General features: G+C 39.6%; 1 protein-coding gene across 3 annotated transcripts in view; it reads left to right on the top strand.

The window, feature by feature from the left end:
- Positions 1-22,711, top strand: part of ESRRB (estrogen related receptor beta) — a gene marked incomplete at its 5' end in the record, with an annotated part of 114,564 nt that extends 91,853 nt beyond the window's left edge. For all 3 annotated transcript variants that reach the window (XM_081948052.1, XM_081948051.1, XM_081948053.1), the window contains 4 exons: positions 5,970-6,080; positions 10,884-11,045; positions 20,681-20,950; positions 22,150-22,711. In XM_081948052.1, the coding sequence (XP_081804178.1) occupies positions 5,970-6,080; positions 10,884-11,045; positions 20,681-20,950; positions 22,150-22,394 (788 nt within the window). In that variant the 3' untranslated portion in view covers positions 22,395-22,711. The remainder of the gene's footprint in view (positions 1-5,969; positions 6,081-10,883; positions 11,046-20,680; positions 20,951-22,149) is intronic.
- Positions 22,712-24,051: the final 1,340 nt, after the last annotated feature.

The following is a 24,051-nucleotide window of genomic DNA, read 5'->3' as shown; positions in this document are numbered from 1 at the left end:
AGCAGCTTGGGGCTGTGCTTCTATCGCTGGCTAGAAGAGATTCTCTTGGATCAATCAGGGACTTTGCAATGTCACTGAGATCAGCAAGACGTACGCTTCCCTGTCACTGTCTCTTTGGGACGGTTTATGTCCAAAGGGACCACCCAGCAGTAAAAGTATCGGCTGTGATCTCGGAGCTCTGAGATCGCACGTCCGTATCGTCACGACGTCAGCTCCTTTCTCCTACTTCTCCATTTCTAATTTCTATGGATTGAGACTTTTTAAAAAGTAAGTTGTTCATATAATTTCCATAAATCATTCTATGTACATTTCCAGAACCTATAAATCATAACCAATAATCTGACAAATCACATTTTTTTCCTATCAGTAAGTTGTCCACCTCTGCTAAATACAAGCATTTTAGTATTTGCTTCTCTCTTGAATTTCCTATCCATGTCAGGCCATGGAGTGGTGGAAAGAAGTGTACAATTCTGGCATTCAGTAGATTGACATTTGAAGAACAAGTTATACTTAAAGTGAAGTTAAGATGGACTGATGGAAAGCAAGCAGATTGACTGTATGAATTTAAGAGTTTGTTTTTTAAAAAAGTCTTCACTCAAGTGCTAGCGCAAGTTAGAAAGAGGGAGGAACAAATCTATTTTGTCCTCAGGTAGAGGAAAATGTGGCTGCCTTTAGGCAGCTGGCTTACAGTTGTTACAATAGGAGAGAGTAAGATTGGTTGCAGGAAAGTCCTGTTAAGCTAATTTTGAAGTCAAGGAACTTGTTACCAATAGTTTTTTCTTCTTCAATTTTTTTCATTTTTTATTCTCTTACATACCCTTTTACATTGGTATGCATTCACATAATTGTTATTCTTCTTTACATTTGTCATTCTTATACATTTGTTTTTCCACTTAATAGATTATAGTATACATTTTGGGTTGCTTTATTTATCATCCCTTCCACCTGTTGTAACACCACCTTATTTTCTCTTTCTTTTCTCCCTCCCTCCCTTCTCTACTTCCTTCCTTCGTCCTCTCCTTCCCCTTTCTTCTTCCCTTATCTCTCCCCTACTACTACTCTTCCTCCTCCCCTTCCTCCCCTCTCTCCTTCTCTTTCTCTCTCTTCCACCCTCCTCTCCTTACCTCTTTATTCTTTCCCTCCTCTTCCTCTCTTCCTCTCATTCTCTCCTTCTTTCTCCCTTTCTTTTTCTGTTGTTATAGGTGTCTCTTTCAAATCTCACTTTATGTTTTCTTGGATGGTATTTCCACAGAACTTGTTACCAATAGTCTTGAAGGACCTCTCCAAAGTGCTAGATTTTGTTTTCAACGCCCTGGGTACAGTGCAGGACCAAGATATATCAGGCAATGCTTTGCCAGAATTGAATCTGCCCATATGGACTAATACTTGAGAGTGGTCTTGTGGTAGAATGGACTGACTGCTTATCTTTCAATCTAGTGCCCTAATGCTTCTATTACCCTAATACTTTTTGATAATTTTTACACTATCCAACAAGTTTATACAATGACCTAATGCACATGATTCTCTCATTTGTTTTCAGTGAGGAGGATAAGAATGAGGACGAGGAGCTACATGCAGAATGTAGCTCCTGAGTTGCATTTCCATAATTTTGAATGAGATTTCAAACTTGTGAGGGCACAGGTGTATCTTTATTCAGCCTGTTGGTTGAATAAATAGGAGCTCATTTCTCTGCAGCCCAAACACTTAGAATTTCTCTGAATGGCATTTGTAAGGCTGAATGAAATGTTTATTAATCAGCTACCCAACATCCTGTCTCTTTAACACTGTCTGTGATGATGTCTGCATTGGGATGAAACAACAGTGACCTTATTAAAGTGTTTGTCTCAAGGAGTGTCAAACAGGATGCAGGAACAGGAAGAGAACAATGTCTTGTTGGAAATTAATGAGGTAAAGTCCTTGAATGAAAAGACATATGCACAACAAGGAAAAGAGATGTGGAGGTTAAATCTTCTTGTACTTCTGTGTCTTATCTCTTCTAATACACTTAAGTTCTTTTGTGCCTCTCTAATCTGATTGAGAATGCCTAATTCCTCTGCAACCTGTGCAGCCACATTCCTAGCCAAGTACTGAGGGCAAAATGTTTAATATATATGTATATTTCTTTAGTAAATTGCATGATTTCTTCCCTATCTTCTCCTTCCCTTATCCTGTAATGAGTCTTGGACCTGGAGCTGAAGTTTGGGTGGTTCAATTTAGTAACCAATTCTTGCTCTAAGGAAGATATGGTCAAGTTATCATAGCACTTGACGTAGCCTTGTGCAAATGTGCCCTGTTACATACATTGAACAATTCAGGGCCAGAGCCATTAAACATGCTGATAATTCCAGAGTGGTTTAAATGTATTTGTACCTATTCCCAATTTGTGTGGTTTATTACATTTTTTGTGGTTCATGTTTTAATTTTTTGTCATGTTATATTTTATTTTCAGTATTATTTGGCTGCTATCTGCTTATATATATATTTCAAATACCAGAACTTAGCCTGAAAAGTTCCACATTAGACATTAGCATACACCTTTGAAAAGAAAATCCATGGCAATTGGAACATAGCCAGCAGAAACCATTTTTTCCTACATATGCAATGGTATATACATTGGAAAATACAGTTTGTATACCCTTATGGCCCTCTCCACTACAAATATAAGTACATATACATTGTGTTCGCAGACAGAATGACAAACGCCATATCCATTGGGTTGAGGCAGTTGCAGATTATATTACTGTAGTAATAATATTATTACATTACTGTAGATATATGATATGATACGATACAATACTATATATATGTTGCATCCCTTTATACTATATATATTTGCTTCCCTATATATTATTATCTTAGCTGATTGTGACAGAAATCCAATTTGAAACTGGATGCTATGAAGCAGAAATGGTGTAGGGTCTCCTGCTTGGGCGGGGGGGGGGGTTGGACTAGATGACCTACAAAATCCCTTCCAACTCTGTTAATCTGTTAAACAGGTTCCAGTACCTGTGGGCTTAAGGTCCTTCTCAGATCCAGAGACATTCTGTCTTAGTTCTGTGTAGTGTTGCACTCTCTCACACAGAATTGGTCCACAATTTGGATCTTCACTTGGACTCCAAGCTCCTGCTTGAGAAGGAGATACAATCAAAAAGAGTCTTTGCATAACTTTATAAAAAAGAGTCTTTTGCATAAGCCAAAATAGTGTTTGTATAACTCTTCCCATTTCTTAGTTCAGGAGGTGATGCTCATGGTTATTCATGTTTTTGTCATCTTCCCCTTTAACTATTGCAATGTATTCTACCATCCTTGAAGATCATCTAGTTTAGAATGTGTGCTTGGTCCAGAATGCAGAATAGGCAGTTATGGTTGTATTCATGTAACACCAGAGCTGCATTGGCTTCTTATAGGTTTCCAGGTGTAACACATGGTTCTGGTCACTACTTAGAAAATTCTACATAGCACAGAGTGAGAACAGGAACTGCTTATCTGTGATTATATGTACCTCAATCATGACGTCTAAGTGAGAAAACATATATTGGGTTTTTTTATTAATCAAAATCTAATATCATCTAATGGACTCAGAAGGCATGCCTTTACTGACAAAGCATCTGCCCTTTGGAATGACATAGTCATCTATTCTTTCACTCCCCAAGGTTTAGATGGCCGTGCTGGTCTTAAATAAGACTTTAAAACTTGGTTTTTATCCACTGGATCATTGAATTCACTGGATCAGGATATTAGTAATCCCATCTACTTACTAATTTGTGTTGTTGAAGATTTGATCTCAATCTGTGCTGTTACTGCCATTTGGTAGTACTGTCATTTGGTAGCTGCAGGCCTGACAGTTATATGTTTTGTATTTAGGTTTTTGTGGAGTTTTTGAAGAGGTGATGAGTTTTAATTTTATGTCAGCCACTAAGAGTTGTCCTGATTTGGACCTCCGATGCATCCAGATTTAAATGCAGAAAATAGAGTCAACAGTATGGATGTCCAATCTTTTGCCTTGCCTGAGCCTCATTGAGTGAAAAGGAATTGTCTTGGACCACATAAACTATATAATATAGTTGATAAACAACAAACTTCCTTTAAAAGTTTACAAACTTATGGGGCTGTGTTACTAACTGTCCAAGACTGCATGGGACTTGTACCATGGGTTGGACACTCCTGGAATAAAGTTAAGCTAGTATAACTATAAACTATTCTCTCAACAATTCTGTCAACTATTATTCTAACCCAGGCATGTCAAACATGCGGCCCGTGGGCCGGATATTGCCCACGCAGGCCACACCCACCCAGCCCCACAAGGGCAAAAACAATCCCAATAAGTCACGAGATGGCCTGCGATGTGATTGGGTTCGACACCCCTATATGTAGCTAGCCTAATGTTTAGGTCTGTCTAAACTTTAGGCTAGAATAGCATTATACCATTAGAATAAGTAGTCACATACTTTTTCTAATGGTATTTAAAGGTCCTCAACTGGATCCCACTTAAAAAAAATAACTTCGCGTCTAAGGCTTCAGTGTTTCACTATGATCTAGAAGTTCCATAAAACTCAGTGCAGTTTACATCTCAGCATACATGCGAAAAGATTGACCTGTAAGTGTTGCTTGACTGTGTTCAAACTTGAATGTACTTTGGCAACTGATTATGTCCTTAATAAACAAAGCTGTACCATTTTAACTCATACATAAATTCCTGAAATAAAATGATGACATTTTCAGATCACCGAACAATGTTTTGTCTGTGAGCCTGAATGAAAGTTCAGCATGTCTTTGTTTAAGAAACAGATAAAAAGGATGCCGATTGTCAGTGAAATAAAATAGGAGGCACTTACAGATTCAGCCAAAAAGGAGAGTGATTTTTGCAAGAATAATTAATTGTGATTTGAAGGTTGCCATTTTTCAATAATATTTATGAAGGTTAATTGCTTCTCCTTTTTACAAACTGTAGATTACCAAAGAATCAGACTGGTGTTGTGGGAATTGGGTCAATAACTATTGGTATCTTCTTCATCCTGCCCAAATATTTTTTTCGCTTAAGGCAAAAGCCAAGATGGCACCATTTACGACCAGCTCTGTTTTCCAAATCAATGCCATTGTCTGCTCTCCTTTATTTCCTGCTTGAAATGGTTGCTTCATTGTGCCTAATGGTTGGGCCAGGTTGCCATGGATATTAATGAACAACTGATACAAAAGAAAAACAATTCTATTGATTTAGAAAGACAGGAAGGGATAGCGTTTAAGGTGTGTTCTATGTTTTTATCTCTAATTGGGAAGAGGGAGTAAAGAAATAATATATCTTCATTAATATTCAGTGAAAGAAAACTTACAATAGTTTTACCCAATTTTAGACTTAATTAATAATGCAATTTAAAGACTTTTTTCTTATTGGGCTGATTGTTTGAAAACTGTATTTAGATTAATTGAGATATATACAGTTATTAATGGAAATAAAGCAGTATTACTGAATGGGAAAAATACATTTGCTTTTTAGATTATCACAAGTATATTATCAAATATAGTTTGCCATACTGAGCATTTTTTGTACTGTCATAAGTTTTCTGTCATAATTTTTGCTCTCAGAAATCTGGGTTTTAGAAAGTATTTGCAGGCTAATTTGTTGAAGAAATTATTTAATTCCCGAGTCACTTCAGGAATAACAACTGAGCTTTGCCTCTGTCTTAAATGCCAAGTTCTATAATCTTGAACAGTTTGGAAGAAGCTATTTTCCCTTTCCAATTAACTGTCAAAGAATTGCAGATGTATACATATATTTTATGGTTTTATCTAAACTGTTAACCTTAGAAGCCATTTTACGTATGACAGTTAAACTAGGAATACATTCCCCCCCCCTTCTTTGTAGTATTGATCTTTCTCCATTTATAATTACTATTGATGGTAAAGAAATGTCCCTCCCCCTTTCAGAATCTCATGTAAGATCCTTTAAGATCTCATTCTTTTGCTTGCAGGAGTGCGTTTGGATCGAGTGCGTGGAGGTCGCCAGAAGTATAAAAGAAGACTGGACTCCGAAAGTAGTACTTATCTGAGTTTGCAGATTTCCCCTCCAGCCAAAAAACCATGTAGGTGCCAGTTGCACACTCTCTTTATGGATTTAACCTTCAATTTTTATTGATCTCCTTAACTTTTCATTGAGTGAATCAAATTCTCAATAATTTTAATTATACAGCAATTAAATAGCATGGCCTAAATAATGTCATCCGAGGCTAGAGTGTGCAAATCTAAAGCTAAATTGAATGTTATAGTAAAAGCATTTCCACTGACACAAGCAACATTTTCTTCCACCTTTTCTCAATTCTGTTTTTCATGGGATAGCAGCACAAATTTGGGAGATGGGTCGGAATGGGAGGGCAGGGTTGATTCAATAGTGGAGGCCATTCTGACAATAAAAATTGTGTTTGCGTGATCATAGTTTATAAATAATAATAATAATAATAATAAATTTGGATTTATTAGCCGCTCCCTTTCCGGGCAGGACTCGGGGCGGCGTACACTAAGACATATATAAACATACATATATACAAAGACATACATGCACGGAGGAGGTAATAGATTAAAACATTTAGACAAATTAAAACCATTAACATGCCCCGTTTAATAAAAACCCAATATACAATAAAAATTTAAAATTTAAAAAAGACAGTCAGGAGGAATATGAAAAAATTACGGTTGAGCCAAGCCGGATAATTGAAAGAGGTGGGTCTTCAACTGTACACGGAAGGAGCGGAGATCGGAAATAATCCTGATGTCACGGGGGAGGTCATTCCACAGGGCTGGACCCATCACAGAGAAGGCTCTGCTCCTGGATGTCGCCCCCCGACACTGTTTGGCGGACGGCACCCGGAGAAGTCCCTCTCTGTGTGAGCGAATTGGTCGTAGGGATGTGTGGGGCAGGATGCGATCCTGCATGTAACTAGGTCCTATGCCATGAAGCGCTTTAAAGATCATAATCAAAACCTTGAAACGCACTCGGTAGACCACAGGAAGCCAGTGCAGCTCGCGCAGGAGAGGTGTTACAGGGGAGTATCTAGACCTCCCCATAATCACCCGCGCGGCCGCGTTCTGGACCAACTGTAGTCTCCGAGTGCATCTCAAGGGAAGCCCCATGTAGAGAGCATTGCAGTAGTCCAGGCGAGACGTCACTAGCGCATGGGTGACTGTGCGTAGGGCATCCCGGTCCAATAAGGGGCGCAATTGGCGCATCAGGCGGACCTGATGGAACGTCCCCCTTGCCACGGCTGTTACATGGTCATCCATGGACAGCCGGGCATCTAGGAGGACGCCCAAATTGCGCACCTGTTCCATGGGGGCTAGTTGCACGCCCCCAATGGCCAGAGATGGAAGCACCTGGTTGAACCGGGGGGCCGGAAGCCACAGCCACTCCTTCTTGGAAGGGTTGAGTTTTAGTCGGTTGCCATCCATCCAGACCCGTACGGCCTCCAAACACCGGGACATCATTTCGACGGCCTCATTGGGGTGGTTCGGGGTGGAAATGTATAGCTGAGTATCATCAGCATACAGATGATATCCCACCCCAAAGCCACGGATGATCTCGCCCAGCGGTTTCATGTATGTGTTGAACAGGAGAGGCGAGAGCACCGATCCCTGTGGCACTCCACATGTGAGTGCCCTCCGGGTCGAACTCTGCTCCCCTGCCAACACACGTTGCGTCCGGTCAGAGAGGTAGGAGCCAAACCACCGTAAAACGGTGCCCCTGACTCCCAACCCCTCTAGCCGGTGCAACAGGATACCATGGTCGATGGTATCGAACGCCGCCGAGAGATCTAATAGGACCAGGATAGAGGAACAACCCCTATCTCTGGCCCTCCAGAGATCATCAACCAATGCGACCAAGGCCGTCTCCGTGCTGTGCCCGGGTCGGAAGCCGGACTGGCGCGGGTCTAGATAATCATTTTCCTCCAGGTGACGTGGGAACTGCTGTACCACCACATTCTCTACAACCTTCGCTAAAAAAGGAAGGTTGGAGACAGGACGATAATTGGCTAGGTCCGTTGGGTCCAGGGAAGGCTTCTTGAGCAGGGGCCTCACCACCGCCTCTTTCAAGGCGGCCGGTAGAGACCCCTCACCCAACGAGGCGTTCACTAGGCCCAGGAGCCAGTCGCGCGTAACCTCCCAGGATGCCAGTACAAGCCAGGAGGGACACGGGTCCAATAAACATGTGGTGGGTCGCAGACGTCCACGCAACCTGTCCAAATCCTCGATGGCAACCGAGTCAAACTCCTCCCAAAGCGGTCCCTCAAGACTCGCCACGGGCGTCTCTACTGGACCACTGAAAGGGGCCCATCCCATCCGGATTTGAGCGACTTTGTCCTGTAGATACTTCCCAAACTCCTCTGCTCTGCCCTGTAAAGGGGCTTCCCGCGGTCTCTCAAACAAGAGGGAGCGAGTCACCCGAAACAGGGCGGCAGGGCGGTTATCTGCGGACGCAATAAGAGCGGCACAATATTGACGTTTGGCCGCTCTTAGTGCCACAAGGTACGTCCTCAAATAGGCTCGTGCCAGTGCTCGGTCAAATTCGGAACGGGAGGATCTCCAACGACTCTCTAGGCGTCTCTTGTGGCGTTTCATCACCCTTAGCTCCTCAGTAAACCAAGGGGCCAGGGTGGTTCGTCGCCGCAGGAGAGGCCGCAAAGGCGCCACCCGGTCTAGGGCCCCGGTAGTCGCACTATTCCATGCGTCCACCAGGTCCTCTACTCGAGGGCGGGTCAGATCCACAGGAGGTGGCCCAAGCTCCGTCTGGAACCTATCTGGTTCCATCAGGCGCTTGGGGCGGAACCATCTAATGCCTTCCGGTTCCGCCTCCTCGCGGTGGGGGGTAGCACCAGGGAAGTCAAGCCGGAGAAGTGAGTGATCCGACCATGACAGGGGAATAATGGCTAGATCCCCTATTCCCAGATCACTCGTCCACTGGCCAGAGACAAAGACAAGGTCCAGCGTGTGGCCTCCCTCGTGAGTAGGGCCCTGAATTAACTGGGTCAGGTCCATGGCTGTCATGGAAGCCATGAACTCCCGAACCCCCTCAGACGCTTCTCCCATCGACGGCAGATTAAAATCCCCCATCACTAACAGTTTGGGGGTCTCAACCGCCACCGATGAGATCAGCTCGAGGAGTTCAGGCAGGGCCGCTGACGTATAGCGAGGAGCCAGGTATACTATCAGCAGGCCCAACTGCCTCCCTGGGCCCCATCTCACGACAAGGGACTCACACCCGGATGTCTGTGGCACAGTGAACTCTCTCGGCTCTAAGTCTTCCCGGATAATCACTGCTACCCCACCACCCCTTCCCTGGGCCCGAGGCTGGTGAAATGCTCGATAACCTGGCGGGCACATTTCCACGAGGGGTAAACCACCCTCGTGGCCCAACCAGGTCTCGGTTATTCCTGCGAGGTCTGGCTCCCCCTCCAAAATTAGATCGTGGATGAGGGGGGAAAATACTTGTATAAATATAAGGAAGACACTATTATTTCCCGATTCCTGTAGCCCTTTAGTCATCAACCTCTACATAGATATGATCACCAATTCTTTTTTTGAGGTGTTTAAAAAAAAACCTTACTAATTTATCAGCTTGTCCATTGCTGATGCTCATTCCCTCAGTCAGTTGATAATAATTTTTGAAGTATTTCATGATAGGACGTTGGGGTGGTAATGATATTTAATTCTAGAAACATTTAGCCCACTGCAAAAATAGTTCTAATGCTGTCACCAAATGGACATTTAGCTCGATGTTTTCACCTGTATGAGGCATACACTTTAATTATACTCCTTCTTCATCATCAGTATGTTTCTTTTATTGCTTGTGAATTAATTATCTAGTACTACAGATTAACATAGCTCTTTTCCTACAATAACTAGACCAGGATTTGGCAAATTATCTTCCTGCAAGCATGTATGGCCCCAAAACTTTCTTTTTTCCACCCAGAACCTCCTCTGATTGTGATTGCTGAAAATCAGTGTGTACATAAACACAAGAAATTGTGAATAAGTGGTCTAAAATAAGCTTAATATAATTAAAGTAAACATTTAAAAAGCTGCCCATTCTTAAAATTTCCATCGGTATATGTAAGATGATCCAAACCACTGTTAGGATCCCTTCTTACCTCCCAATTCTCTCCCTTCTCACTTCCAAATTAATGCTATTCCTGACCGCCAAATGTTGCCCATCCCTAATTTAATGCGTCCTCTTAACAATTTCTTGGTTTGTCTTGAAATTATGCATGTACAGAAAATATACAGGAAAAAAAGCCCCTCTTTGGGATGGGGACATTGTCCTCATTAGAGAACATTAGAGAATCTGTGTTGCTTCTGCAGTGTCTGTAATTAATAGATTCAACAAGATCAGAAGAATTATGTTCTGTGTGCATGTAGTAACAGAATCTAGTGTATTTCATGTAAAAATTGCTCATTTCAATAAAACACTGATTAGTTACAATATTCACTATTTTCAGAAATGGAACTTGATATTGGTAACTACCTTAAATTTATCAAGAGTTATCCTAAAGTAAGATGGGTGGTTAAAACATTTTATAAGTAAATAAATTAACGTGAGTAAAGATATGTGAGAATCAGGAAAGGGTCACAACTTGGTGGTAGGATATATAATTTGCCTGCTTAATTTTACAGGTTCAGCAGGATATTTCCTTTTTAAAAGGGCACAAAATTACCAGTGAGCTGCTGGGTCAAGATAAAAAGTAGTATACTTCTAATACATTTCAAATAATGTATCCAAAACAAACAGAGGAAGAAGAAAAAAAGTCTTGCTCTCTCTTTTGTAAAGATTTTAATTTTTTTTCCAGTTGTGGGAGTTCACCACAAGTATATTCTAATTTCTGATTTGGGATTTGCAGTGACGAAAATAGTCTCCCACTTGCTGGTGGCAGAGCCAGAGAAGATTTATGCTATGCCTGACCCTACCATGCCGGAAAGTGACATCAAAGCATTGACAACGCTCTGTGACTTGGCAGATAGAGAACTTGTTGTGATCATTGGCTGGGCAAAGCACATCCCAGGTAAGAAGGGAGAGCTAAGAAGGACACAAAGTGGGGACAAAATTATTCATGTAGGGGAATTGTAAACTGTATCGGATCTTTGTCTGCTGAATGGCACAGGAGCAATTCACTCTTCTTTAGCATATCATGAATAACAAAATGTCTCTTTCTGTTGTTGCTTTCAATACATGGAAGGGGAAACATACATTTTGGGCTAAAAAGGAAATCTATGAGTTCCATTTTCTAATGTCACCAGGGGGAACAGGAAGTGGGAACAAAACTGTGCAAACATATATCTACTTTGCTGTTATTGTGTTGTTTCTGTTTCCTGAGCAAATGCTCATAGGAGATACAGGGAAAATCTGCATTCTTTAACAGACAAAGGTTACAGGAGGACAATTTGTAGCTTCAATATCCTTTTGGCTTGTTATATGATTTCCAGCACAATTATTGATTTATTTGTGTAAATTAATGTATCCACAGCTCCTGGCGATTACACTACATATTTAGCTTTGACCTGAAAAACTGGAGTAGATAGAAAGAGGTCAGTTTGTAGATACTGCTTCTCAGCAAATCTTAATCCTGGTAGTGCTCTTCTTGAAGGAGACCTGTTCTGTTAGGGATTACACTGCTCACTAGTTGCACAATCTGCCAGGACCTGATTCAGCACAAACCGAGTTAGGCTACTGATTAAGCCAACTCAGCCTGAAGACCCAAGGGCTGAAGAGAATTAATAGAGAGGATAATCATGGGCCAAAGCAGACTATGGCTTCTGTAAAGCTCACGCCAATTATTTCATTTTGATATGGTGCTTTCTGCCTGAGAATTTCTGAGATCATTTTGTAGTTAACCAGACACTCTGTTGCTCAGATGGAGTTTTAGTTGCAGCAATGCCACATTTTTTTAACTGCTGGGACATATACTCTGCATTGTATGTATCTACCTAAAATATGGGAGCATTACCCAGATAATATATTCATTGTCTTTCTGGATACAAGGTGGACTGCTGTTGTCTTTCTCTGGTCCACATTTGACTACATCCTTCTCTATTATTTATTAAAGCAAAGTGTGCCATTTTGTAAAATGCAGTCCGTTATTTGGACGTTGACATATTACTTAAACAATTTGTTCCTTGAATAATTGAATCATTTCTGGATTTCATTTTGCATTTGGGGATAAAAATTCTGAACACATAACTCACTTGCTAGTTCTTTGTTATTGGCATAGGTGAAATAATGAAGTTGATAGTTTTAATGAAATTAGTGAAACTGAATTGGGAAACATGTGTATGGTCTTAAGAGGCTATAGGTAGGTTTGTCTAGTGGCAGATCTGATCCAAGTCTTTAACCAAACATCTACCAATTCAGTGCATTCTAACTCCCCCCCCCCCCGCTCATAGCATCTGGAGGAGCTAACAAAGCAGGAAAGGATGGAAGTGATGAAACAAGCATCACAACAACATGATTCAAAACTGTGAGTGACATACTATGTCAGGTGTCAGAACTCAAGTCCATAATAGTGACTTTTTTCTCATGAGTTCACTGCATGTGTATCATCATTTTGATATCATTGCAGTTTGCTATAGGCATCCATATTTGTGTTGTGATATTTCTAACATGACATAATACAGTAAAGTACTTTATACAACATTTACTTAAATTGTACTTTCGTTAACCAAATTTAACAGTCTGACCTGATTTTTCAATTCAGTTATTTGCATTCCCTGTTAATAAATAATGATATATCGATCAATAATATTTAGTCGAAAGGAAGGCCTCAGCTACATGTAACACTATTTAACTGCACTCATGTGAGATTTTTTAAAACTTGGCATAGTGAAAGTTCCCTTTTGTTTGCCAGAACACTGAGACCTGTGTGTGTGTATATACAACACACACATTTTGAGTCTGTATTAATTCCAAAAACCTGCCTCTGGAAGTTCCTTATTCTAGTGCAAGCTCCCTGTAGTATCAAACTATGAAAGCAAAAAACTTAAACCCCCTTTTCTGAATATATAAAAATATCATATGTGTTTATGAGGTTTATCAGATATTATTCAGCATTACAGAATAACAGAGGTGGAAGAGACCTTGGAGGTCTTCTAGTCCAGCCCTATGCTCAAGCAGGAGAACCTATACTATTTCAAACCAATGACTGTCCAATCTCATCTTAAAAACCTCCAGTGATGGAGCACCCACAATTTTTGAAGGCAAACCATTCTACTGATTAATTATTCCCACCAACAGAAAATTTCTCCTTAATTCTATATTGGCTCTCTCTTTGTTAAGCTTTTATTCATTACGTCTTGTCCTGCTCTCAGGTGCTTTGGGGAATAGTTGAATCCCTCCTATCTGTGACAGCTCCTCAAATACTGGAAGACTTCTTATCATTTCATCTCTAGTCCTTCTTTTCATTAGACTAGACGTTCTCAGATCCCGATATATATAGTGTATTGGATAGTGACCAAAATTAGATGCAGTATTCCAAATGTGATCTCACTAGTGGAGTACAAAGCAGCACTATCCACTTCTCATGATCTTGATATTAACCCTGTGTTGATGCCACTCAAACATGACCTTTTTTGGCAGCTGCAGCAGCACACTGCTGGAGTACAAGGCCATGCTCTCACTTCTCATGATCTTAATACCATCCCTCTGTTAATGCCTTAGCTTTTTTAGAAGCTGCAGCACACTGCTGGCTCATACCTAAGTGATTGTAGACTAGGACTCCTCTCACAATTATTGCTGTTGACCACCAGGTACCACCTATTCTATATCTGTGCATTTGGTTTTTCTTGCTTTATTTTTCTCACCACTGAACTGCATTTCATCCTTTTCAACTATTAATGACTGGAATGTTGCTTCCACTTCCATGATACGTCTCTGCAAGAAGAGGAAATGTCTGTTGCGAGGTTGTGATGAGAGGGGCTCTCCCAAGGTGCCTATTTTGCTGTTACACTGGCTAAGAAAGTGAAAGACACACACAGGATGAAATATGGCTAGTGGAATGACAGCAGCTATGTCTATAGCAATCTCAGATGCTATAATTACATCTCTATTACAGCTGCTAATGGCCCTCCAGGATGACAGAAATTATAATAAATTAACAGATTATGAACTGCACTTGCTATAAATTATGCATTTTCTCCCTTTGAAAACGCTGGCTTTCAAATGCTGAAAACGAATGTAAGGTTATGACTTCATGAACTTAAATACTACAGCTTTAATTGAAGTGTTTCGACACTCACCTGGGGGTCCTTCCAAGAGAAGGAGGTCCGGTCCAGAAAAAAACATTAAAAGCTGCTAGAAAAAAAAAACATTTAACCTTGGTCAAATAAGCCAACCTTACAAATCTTTTTACTTTTAAAAGTGCTAATGTCATTCCTTTTAAGTAACATTCCAGAAGTTTATTTCCAAATAACGAAGTTATTATTTAAGTTCTTAAACCTATATGAAACGGAGGATTAAAGGACACCAGTATAAGAAAAGTTGTCCTTCTGTAGATTCTTAATAACCAAAAATACAAGCCATTTCTTGTGAAAAAGTTTAAGAAAAGAAATGGTCCAACCTGGTGGGTCTTTGAAGATTTTGAACCACAGCTTGGGCAAAACTGATTTCCCTGGCTCCCCAAGTAACCATTTTGAACTCTGTATCTGATTCTTGTCTTTCATTTCAAATAGTTTCATGAGATACCTTTAGGATTTTTACACAAAATCTACTGTTTGGCCCTATCTTCCATTTTACTGGTGACATTCTGTCACTGAATATGAAAGCCATATCAGGTGCCTTGTCTAAGACTTATTAATAGAACAAATGTTTCTATCATTTTTAAATGATACCAATTTGCTGTAATCTTCATAAATTTGATTATCCATGCATGAAATCTTTCTCATCATCTTTTCTTTTATATCTCCTGAACTTGAAGCTCATGATTCACCTACAATCTTCTTTTTAAAACATAATACATTAGTCAACTGAATCTTTCTTCCTAATAAAAATGTTCTAATTTAGAATGATAAACTTTTTAAAAAATGAAGCCCTCAAGTCAAACTTGATTCTTGGTGACTACATCTATGCATTTTCTTGGCAGTGGCATGGAAGTAGTTGGCCATTGTACAATACCTTTCTTTCTTGTTTTAACTTCCCAGTCTAATCTACAAACCTGGAATTTCCTGGCAGTTCTCCTTCTGAATATTGTACTAAGGCTAAAGTTCTTTAGTTTCTAATCTGCCAAAATATATTTTTTTTTAATTTTCAGGTTGAATATATGAGCTCATTCAAAGCATAAAATGATTACATTTCCAAATGGATTTGGAAAGATATAAAGATTAGTTGGAAATTTGAAAGACTTTTGTTTATGGGCAAAAGCACACTTTTTATGCATCATTTTTAAAATCCAAATCAGTTCAGTTTTCCAAATCAATTCAAAAATTCACATATGAGTGGATTGATTTTTCAAAAACAAAAGTCCAAATCATGTTGGTTCAACTTTACAAATCAATTTATTAATTTGAATCAGATCAACCCTGAGTGGCATTCTTGAACATGAATTGTAGCAAAGATTCATATACAGTAAACTCTTCATTCTCCAGGCCTCCATTAAGCATACTCTTTATGCAATAGCAAAAAATAAAATAAAATACTACAGTAGACAACATGTGTTGCTTCTGAAGAACTGGACAATTTACATAATGTAAGTCATTTGTGTCAATTAATGACATTTTTTAAATTATGAAAATCACATGTTTACATCATCTAAATCACTCTTCCTGACACAAATATACAAATGTCAATTCTGTAATTGGGCATATGGCATAAATTATGTCAATGATTACAAATTTGGATTTAACAGACATTTGCATTTAATGGACATTTATTTCCCCTGAAGCAACCTATTAAGTCAAGATTTTATAAAATGCAACATTGGACATTTGCTTTCAGTTTCTTTTCTTATATTTAATTATGGGAATTAAACAATGTTTCCTCTTCAAATGGAAAATGAAATCACTACAGTGGAGTCTCAGAAAAGATGGCAATGCATTACAAATTTATTCTTCCTTCAATGTTGTATCAAAATAAAATGATCAGAAATACTTACTAGTATTTAAAAATACTAAAATGCAACAATAAAAATGAAATAAAGCAGTGCCAATAGAACTTTCATGAAAATGTGGGGAACGGAAAACAGACTGAACAAATAAAAATCATTCCTCCACAATAAACTTTCAGTGAAGGCCTGCATGAAGAAATCAGTTTTCAACAGGAGTCTAATACGTAGGCACCTGTTCACTTTGAGAGTCAATCAAGAGCACCAGAGAAGTAGAAATTATGAATGCAGTGTTTGATTAGTGAAGAATAAACACTTATTTCTTCTTATTGTTAACTAAGGAAAGAAATGTGACATCAGACGCTCATGTAAAATATATGTTTACAATATTAGTTGATGTGACAAGATTGTGTAAATATAAATGCTAGATGACAGAACTGAACCTGAAAAATAAGTTTTAACCATCCACTCTAGTTAGAACTGGAGAATCCTGCAGCCAAAATCTGAAGTTGTATGTACTGTTAAATAAAGTAATGTTGAGATAATTCATCAAGGGTTGTCACACAAATGAGTGAAAAACAAGTTAGACTGTCTGATGAATAGCTTAATACAAGATCCAAGCATAAAGTGCACAGTTAAAATGTTTAACTGTACTTGTCAAAATGAGAACAGAACCTGAATTAAAAAAATGATATATTGTCATCCTTACCTGGCTGAAGACCTTTATATATATATATATCTACCAAATATTTCATATTAGATTTCCTCTTCAGATTTGGAGCTCTTTGCTGACTCAGAATAGATTTAATGTCTTTAATGCGTTAAAATGGTGGGCAATCTTTATGTTTTAATTTTACTGTTGAAATTAGATCTTCTTCTGAAGCACGGACATTAAAATAATCTGTGTACTTTGTATATTTGTATCCAATAAATGTAAAGCTTTAGGAACACAATTTTGTTACTAGGTAAATTTTATTACTAAGTAAATGAGCTTGTTGATCAGAAAAGTTGGCAGTTTGGCGGTTCAAATCCCTAGCGCCACATAATGGAGTGAGCTCCTGTTACTCATCCCAGCTTCTCCCAGCCTAGCAGTTTGAAAGCATGTAAAAATATAAAAAAATAGGGACCATTTGGGGGGGAAGGTAACAGTGTTCTGTGCGCCTTCGGTGTTATGTCTTGCCAGCCACATGACCACGAGATGTCTTTGGACAGTGCTGGCTCTTTGGTTTTGAAATGGAGATGAGCACCGCCCCCTAGAGTCAGGAACAACTTGCACATATGTGCAAGGGCAACCTTTACCTTAAAGGTAGTGTAACAGTCAAAAAACTCCTTTACTCAGCCATGACTGATTGTTTGATGGTTGTTGCTCAGGCATACAGGACAGAGCAAAAGTCTGTGGTCACCAGGACACAACAGCCCAGTTCTGCCAAGTCGAGCATCTTTCCACATTTGCCAAACAAAGATCAAATTTGTATTTCATCTCCAGAGTGCCCCGGATTCCTCTTCTGCTGTCCTCTAATTTCTTCTTGCCCTCTTGTCCAGTGCTTTATTGATCCATACCTCTTACCCGTCAGACTTCATACACGCACATACAACATGTGACAGCTGATTGGTATCTGTTAATTAATGTGGCTTGCGGCCTCTTTTCTATTCAGTGGCCTGATAAGGGAAATTGGATGTCTAAGGACTGCTATGCCATTATCACCCCTTACCTCCTTTGGCAACACAAATACAAAACAGGGTATAGTGATAAATAAATGCCACTGACCCATCCCTCTGCCCTCTCTTCCTTTAGCGAAGATAGTTGAGATAGAAAAATAGAACTCCTGACCAGTCAATATAGCAATCACTGGCTCTTTTGTTAATTGCCAGGTTGATAGCAAGAGGAATCAAAACATCCTGCCCCCCTTGGTCCAAGTGCAGGAAGGCACACACAACTGCATGAGCTGAGGGGATTTTGGGGGGAATAAAGGCTTCTGGATAAGGATATATCACAGTTAGTGAGACATGCACATCAGTAAGTCATAAGAAAGAACTCCAGGCTAACAGTGAAAGCAAATAGACTAAAATAAGAAGAGGAGAATAATCTCATAAGACACATGGAAAAAAATTAGGCCAAACTGCTCATACTTTTTATTTTTATATACAATTTGGTACCAAGTAATGAAACTGAAGTATCCTCTATAGAAGAAACATGTATGTTTTTTGTTAACCAAATCTTCACACAATACATCCAAGTTTTGAACTCTTAGTACATTCTTCCCCAAATTGGTACTTTCAGAAGTGTTAGGAGATACAATTCTAATATTCTGAAAGGCACAAATTTGGAGATGGTATTTTAATAGATTGTGAGGTACATGGCTGTAATATTGGGGCGTGGCTGCAGTAGCCAATAATGTTTGTATCTTCTGTTTTCCTATCACTAGCAAGGAGGGAATTTTTTTATACAAGGACTCTTGCCTATTCTCAATCATTTTGAAAGAGTATCCCACAAGCAAACATATTCATACTGCAAGAATGAAAATAGTACGACACTCTCTTGAGTATCATTATAATTGTAATGTCATTTTATCTCAGAATGCAATCATTACTGATACTGGTGTAAATTTCTTAACACTTTTAATTTTAAATTGCAATATTGAGAGATAAGTTTATTTTTACACTTCCTTGTGCTTTATACTACAAAATCTCCCTACTTCCTGTCCCACCCTTGCTAGAATGCCCAACTCTGTGTTTTCATTGATAGAATAGTTCCTTTTCCAGCTTTGGTTTTTCGCAGATCTGCAGTTGGAAAGCAGATGAGAGTTTTATTTATGATCATACTTGTTCTCACCCATTAGACTTAACTGGTTCTGATGGACTTAGCTACAGGTTGTTACTTTTTGTTTGTGTTTTACCTTTTTATTTTGACAGTTAATTCAGTGCGCCTGTCTTTAGGGCCGTTCTTTTCCCCCTTGGCCTGAAAATACAGTTACAGCATTTGGGATTCCATAGTGATTTAATGTTTGTTTGTTTATTTAAAGCATTTATACAGCTGCCCATTTTTCAGCCAACTTTGGGCGGCTTCCAATCAAATCATGTTTGACTTCTTAAAGTTAGATGTTGCTGCTTTGATGAAGCGGCTTACAAAGATATTTTACCAGATAAGGTGAGAACATATATCTTCCAACAAGGCCCACTCTCCTTCTATAAGTAAAATTTCACCTCTTTATTAAGGAGGAGAAATAATGCATGGTTCAGTGATGGCTAATATTAAGTTCCTGTTTCTTTGAGGCATGGTCAAACCTTTCTCCATTTGTACATTCTGTATAATAACCTGTACAAAAGATTAGGCTTTGATCATGCTCTTACAATTACCATTTTCTCCTTTTTTAACCTCCTCAGCCCCTCCCAACTTTGATAGTGCTTTAATACAAGTAGATTTGAAGTAGTGTTTTGTATGATAACAAAACTGACTGGTTTCAGAGGGATGCATTTAAGTACAGTGCATCAGCCTTCTCTTTCTCCCATTTTTTATGTTAACATGGCAATGACTAGACCGGAACAAAACATCCCAGAAAAGGCATATTACAAGGCACGCTGGCAAGACTGAAGCACCAGCTCTTGAAATATATAAGCAGTTACATTTTCCATAGGGATTAGTGCAGTCGATTTGAAGGCTTTCCTCGTTGTCTTTACTTGCGCAGTTCCACCACTTCAATTTGCTGTTCATTCAGTTGAAAGTCGGGGCTTTGTATGCACATATATGGAGAGTCATCTAGAAGGGCCTTCTAGCAAAGTCAGCTGCTCCAACACTTCAGGAATGGTATTTGGTGAAGCATCTCTTGGGAATGCTTTGCCCAACCCTAGGAATAAATGTTCAGATAAATAGGAAGTAGCTTCTTATATGAAGCTGCTTTCTCTTTTGAAAATTGGAATAGGCCTCTGTCATATTAAAGTACATCTATAGGACTGGCTCAGCTAGTCCTATCAGGGACGCGGTGGCTAAGTGGCTAAGATGCTGAGCTTGTCAATCAGAAGGTTGGCAGTTTGAATCCCTAGCTCCATGTAACAGAGTGAGCTCCCATTACTTGGCTCAGCTTCTGCCAATCGAGCAGTTCGAAAGCATGTGAAAATGCAAGTAGAAAAATAGGGATTACCTTTGGTGGAAAGGTAACAGCATTCTGTGAGCCTTTAGTGTTTAGTCATGCCGACCACATGACTACAGAGATGTCTTCAGACAGCGCTGGCTCTTCGGCTTTGAAACGGAGATAAGCACTGTCCCCTAGAGTTGGGAACGACTAGCACATATGTGTGAGGGGAACTGTTACCTTTATAGGACTGGCTCAGAGTCAAAACCATTTCACTGAGGAGTTTATCTACGGACATTTTTCCTGCAACAGCCAAAGAATTCTGCGAGTTGCAGTCACAATACAGCGAAGGGCAACCCACTTGGGAAGGTTAGTCTAAGATACACTTTGGCATTTGTTTTGGGGTTCATTTCTTATGTCAAAAGAAAAAAAACCCCAACAACCATAAAGTGAATTGCTTCTGCCTGTTTTCTAGGAAGCAGCATCCTGGTGCCTTTACTTGGTCAATATTCTTAACCTGCTGTTCCTTTGCCTTGCCAGGATTTTCTAACCTTTCTTTGGGAGACCAGATGAGCTTATTGCAGAGTGCCTGGATGGAAATCCTCATTCTGGGTATTGTGTATCGCTCATTACCATATGAGGATAAACTGGTCTATGCTGAAGATTACATCATGGATGAGGAACATTCACGTTTGACGGGGCTCCTGGAGCTCTATTTGACCATCCTGCAGCTGGTGCGGAGGTACAAAAAGCTGAAGGTGGAGAAGGAAGAGTTTGTCACTCTGAAGGCCTTGGCTCTCGCCAATTCAGGTAAAGTCATGGACAAAAGGATCCCCAGCTGGGAATGTGGGGAGAGTTGTTGTTGTTGTTTTGGTAAGAATAAAAAAATGGTACCTGTGCTTTGAAAGGAGGAACAAGCTCATTGTTACAACTTGGGAAGAAATTGCCCTCCATCTGAATTCAGGCCAATAGCTCCCCATCTCCTGACATCTATAAGGGGGGGGGGGGGAATCATAGTTATTGATTTTGTAATTAACAGTTCGTCAGAGCTGTATTGATAATAGTTCAGCATTGGCTTGCTGGAAATAAATCCCATAATATTGGCTCATTTTTATAATCACTTATCAAAGTTAGGTCCTCTGTGCACTTGAGAAAACAAGGGTAGAAAGCTTGATGAGTCTACAATCGCTGCTTTGAGTCTGTTTTGATCAGAGCAGATCCACCTCTTTATCTGGGTCATATGGGAAAACAGAAGACAATGTCTGAACTGTAAAGTAAATATAGCCTTTTATTTTTAATGTCAAATAAACATTTTGGCTGATTTTGACTCTCCCTGATTTGGTAGTCATATAAATTTAATATATTATTAGTGTTTTTGTTGTTTTTGTTTTGTTGCCTTACTTTTTTGCTACATGTTACCAGCCCACATAATTGCACCAAGAGCTTTGAAAATAATTCAGTGAAGATTCTTCCAATTCGCATATCAGTAGACAAATTAGAAAGCAGAAATATAGACAAACAAACTGATGTCTGATTAGCAAAAAGCAGGCAAACCCATCCAATGTTTCAAGGCTTCTTAAATTAGTTTTCAGTATTTTCAAGTTGATCTAGAAGAAGTCTCTTGAGAATGTAGAATGTTAGTGTAATACATAATTAGGTTGGTCTTTGAGCTCATGATACAGTATAAAGTTCCAAATGTCGTTTATTTTGAAATTAAAAAGGTTAAATGTAAGAAGAGAAGATTGTATATCTCAGGTATATCAAAAATCATATTCTAATAACTTTGCTACATAATTTAATGCAAAAATAGATTGACTTAGTGGTATGTGTGTTTCTTCCAACATACCTTTTGCATAGATTCTCAAGTAGGATACACCTTCCAGAAACTGTTTCTCTTGGTTCTTCAGATAGCTCCTTTCTACCATGAAACTCTGTGTTCTAAGATTAAATATACTCCCTGCCCATTTATCTAGACTGATCCCCTCCTTAATTTTGCTTTTCCTCTAAAGATTCAATGCACATAGAGGACATGGAGGCAGTGCAGAAACTACAAGATCTTCTCCACGAAGCCCTTCAGGACTACGAGCTGAGTCAACGTCACGAGGAACCCCGACGTGCAGGAAAGCTGCTGCTGACCCTGCCTCTCCTGCGGCAAACAGCTTCCAAAGCTGTGCAGCACTTCTACAGCATCAAACTGCAAGGCAAAGTCCCCATGCACAAACTCTTCCTTGAGATGCTCGAGGCCAAGGTCTGACGTGGCCAGCCCCACCTGGAGAGCCCAGGACACAAACTGGAAAGAGAAGCAGCCGTGGAGAAAACCAAAAATGGCAGCTGGCTTTTATTTTCAATCATTTACTGTGGAGGAATTATTTAACGCTCATCTGGCAGCCTGCCATCCGAAGATTATCATGTACAGAGATGGAAACTCTTTTAATCAAGTTTTTTTTTTACATTTGTGGGAAATTTGCAACTAAGCTCTTGCACTTGCAGAGGGAACCAAGGAAAATTTGGAGTCCTTGAGCAGTGATGCTCATTGCACTATCTAGGGCAGCTGATTCCTAGCTTTTTCCACCTAATGAAAGGATGTGGAGATCTGAAGCAGGAAATGGTGGGGTAAAAAAAATTCAGCATTTATAGCATGGTGGTATGAGAGGATTTGTTTTTTTTTTTTAATGTGGGCATCAGTAGACCTGGCACTTGATACGGTATGTCAAGGCACAAGCCTGTGTGCCAGTTGCTTCTTTGGAAAGGAGCACCTTCAGTCCAAATTCAAGTTATTTGTAATGTGTACATATGGAGGCCTACTTCCTACTGGGAAGAGCTGGTGTGACTGTGTAAGATATTCTGTGATCTTGAGCATCTGGCTTTTCCTATTCTTGTGCAATCAGAACATTCTCAGTGGTAGTTGCTACACAAGCTGGAGATACGGTACATTCTGGGGAGAGAAGGGTCTTATATTTACAGAGGATGCAGAGAGAATAAGTCCAGACCCTTTCTTATCCAATATATATTCCAGCACAATTCCTTTCTTCTCCTACATGTGATGTTATTTTAAAAACCTCTACTCTCCTTCTTTCTTCAGCACCTGGCATGACTCTCAAGACTCAGACTGCCCACAATAATCAAACCAAAATGAAAAGGTGTCATGAACTAGGGATTTTGTTCAGTTCTTTCAGCAAATCCTGATATTAGATAGATCCTTTCATGGATCAGGAAAAAATATCTCAAACCTTAATATGGACTCATGTTCCATATTAAGAGAATTATATCAAATTCCTTAAGGGAGATGTTTAATAGTTATTCTCTTATTCTTTTATTCTTTAGCCGTTTGTTTGAATCCAATCTAAATAGTTGAGTGTAGGGAAATAAATTATTTTCCGGCTAAGCCAAAGTCAGCAGCATATGCGGATGGCTTCTATCCCTCCTCCTTTCCACCACAATCCCACTTCCTAGGAAACTGCCATTGGGAGGACAGATAGCTCTTGCCAGAGTCTTGGTCAAAGATAGAAAGGCAGAAGTTGTCCAGCCTCAATTTTACCTTAGTTGCAGACCTAACTCTCGGGTCTTATGAATGCCAAGTTAAAACCTGCTGGTATGTTTTCCCTCACCAGGAGGAAGATGGCAGAAGTAGAGCCTCAGGGTCATCAAAAATTGTCTTCCAAGTTGACCTGGGTCCAGATTATCCCTTTGGGAGATTAGTTGAATTTCATCAAATCACCCCCTGGAGCCAAAAGCACAGCTAAATCTTTTCTCCTAATTTGTAATATTTCAACAGAAGGCGATGGTATTTGGGTTTGTGTTTTCAGACACTTTTTGAGTTCCAGCAATTAATTACACTCAAAGAGCCAAGGTAACAAAACAAATGAAGTTGGTTTAGAAAATGAGTTGCCAAACATACACACACACACACA

Source organism: Natrix helvetica, assembly GCF_964273705.1.
Source record: "Natrix helvetica genome assembly, chromosome: 1".
Lineage (NCBI taxonomy): Eukaryota > Metazoa > Chordata > Lepidosauria > Squamata > Natricidae > Natrix > Natrix helvetica.
This window is presented reverse-complemented; position numbering and strand designations above follow the sequence as displayed.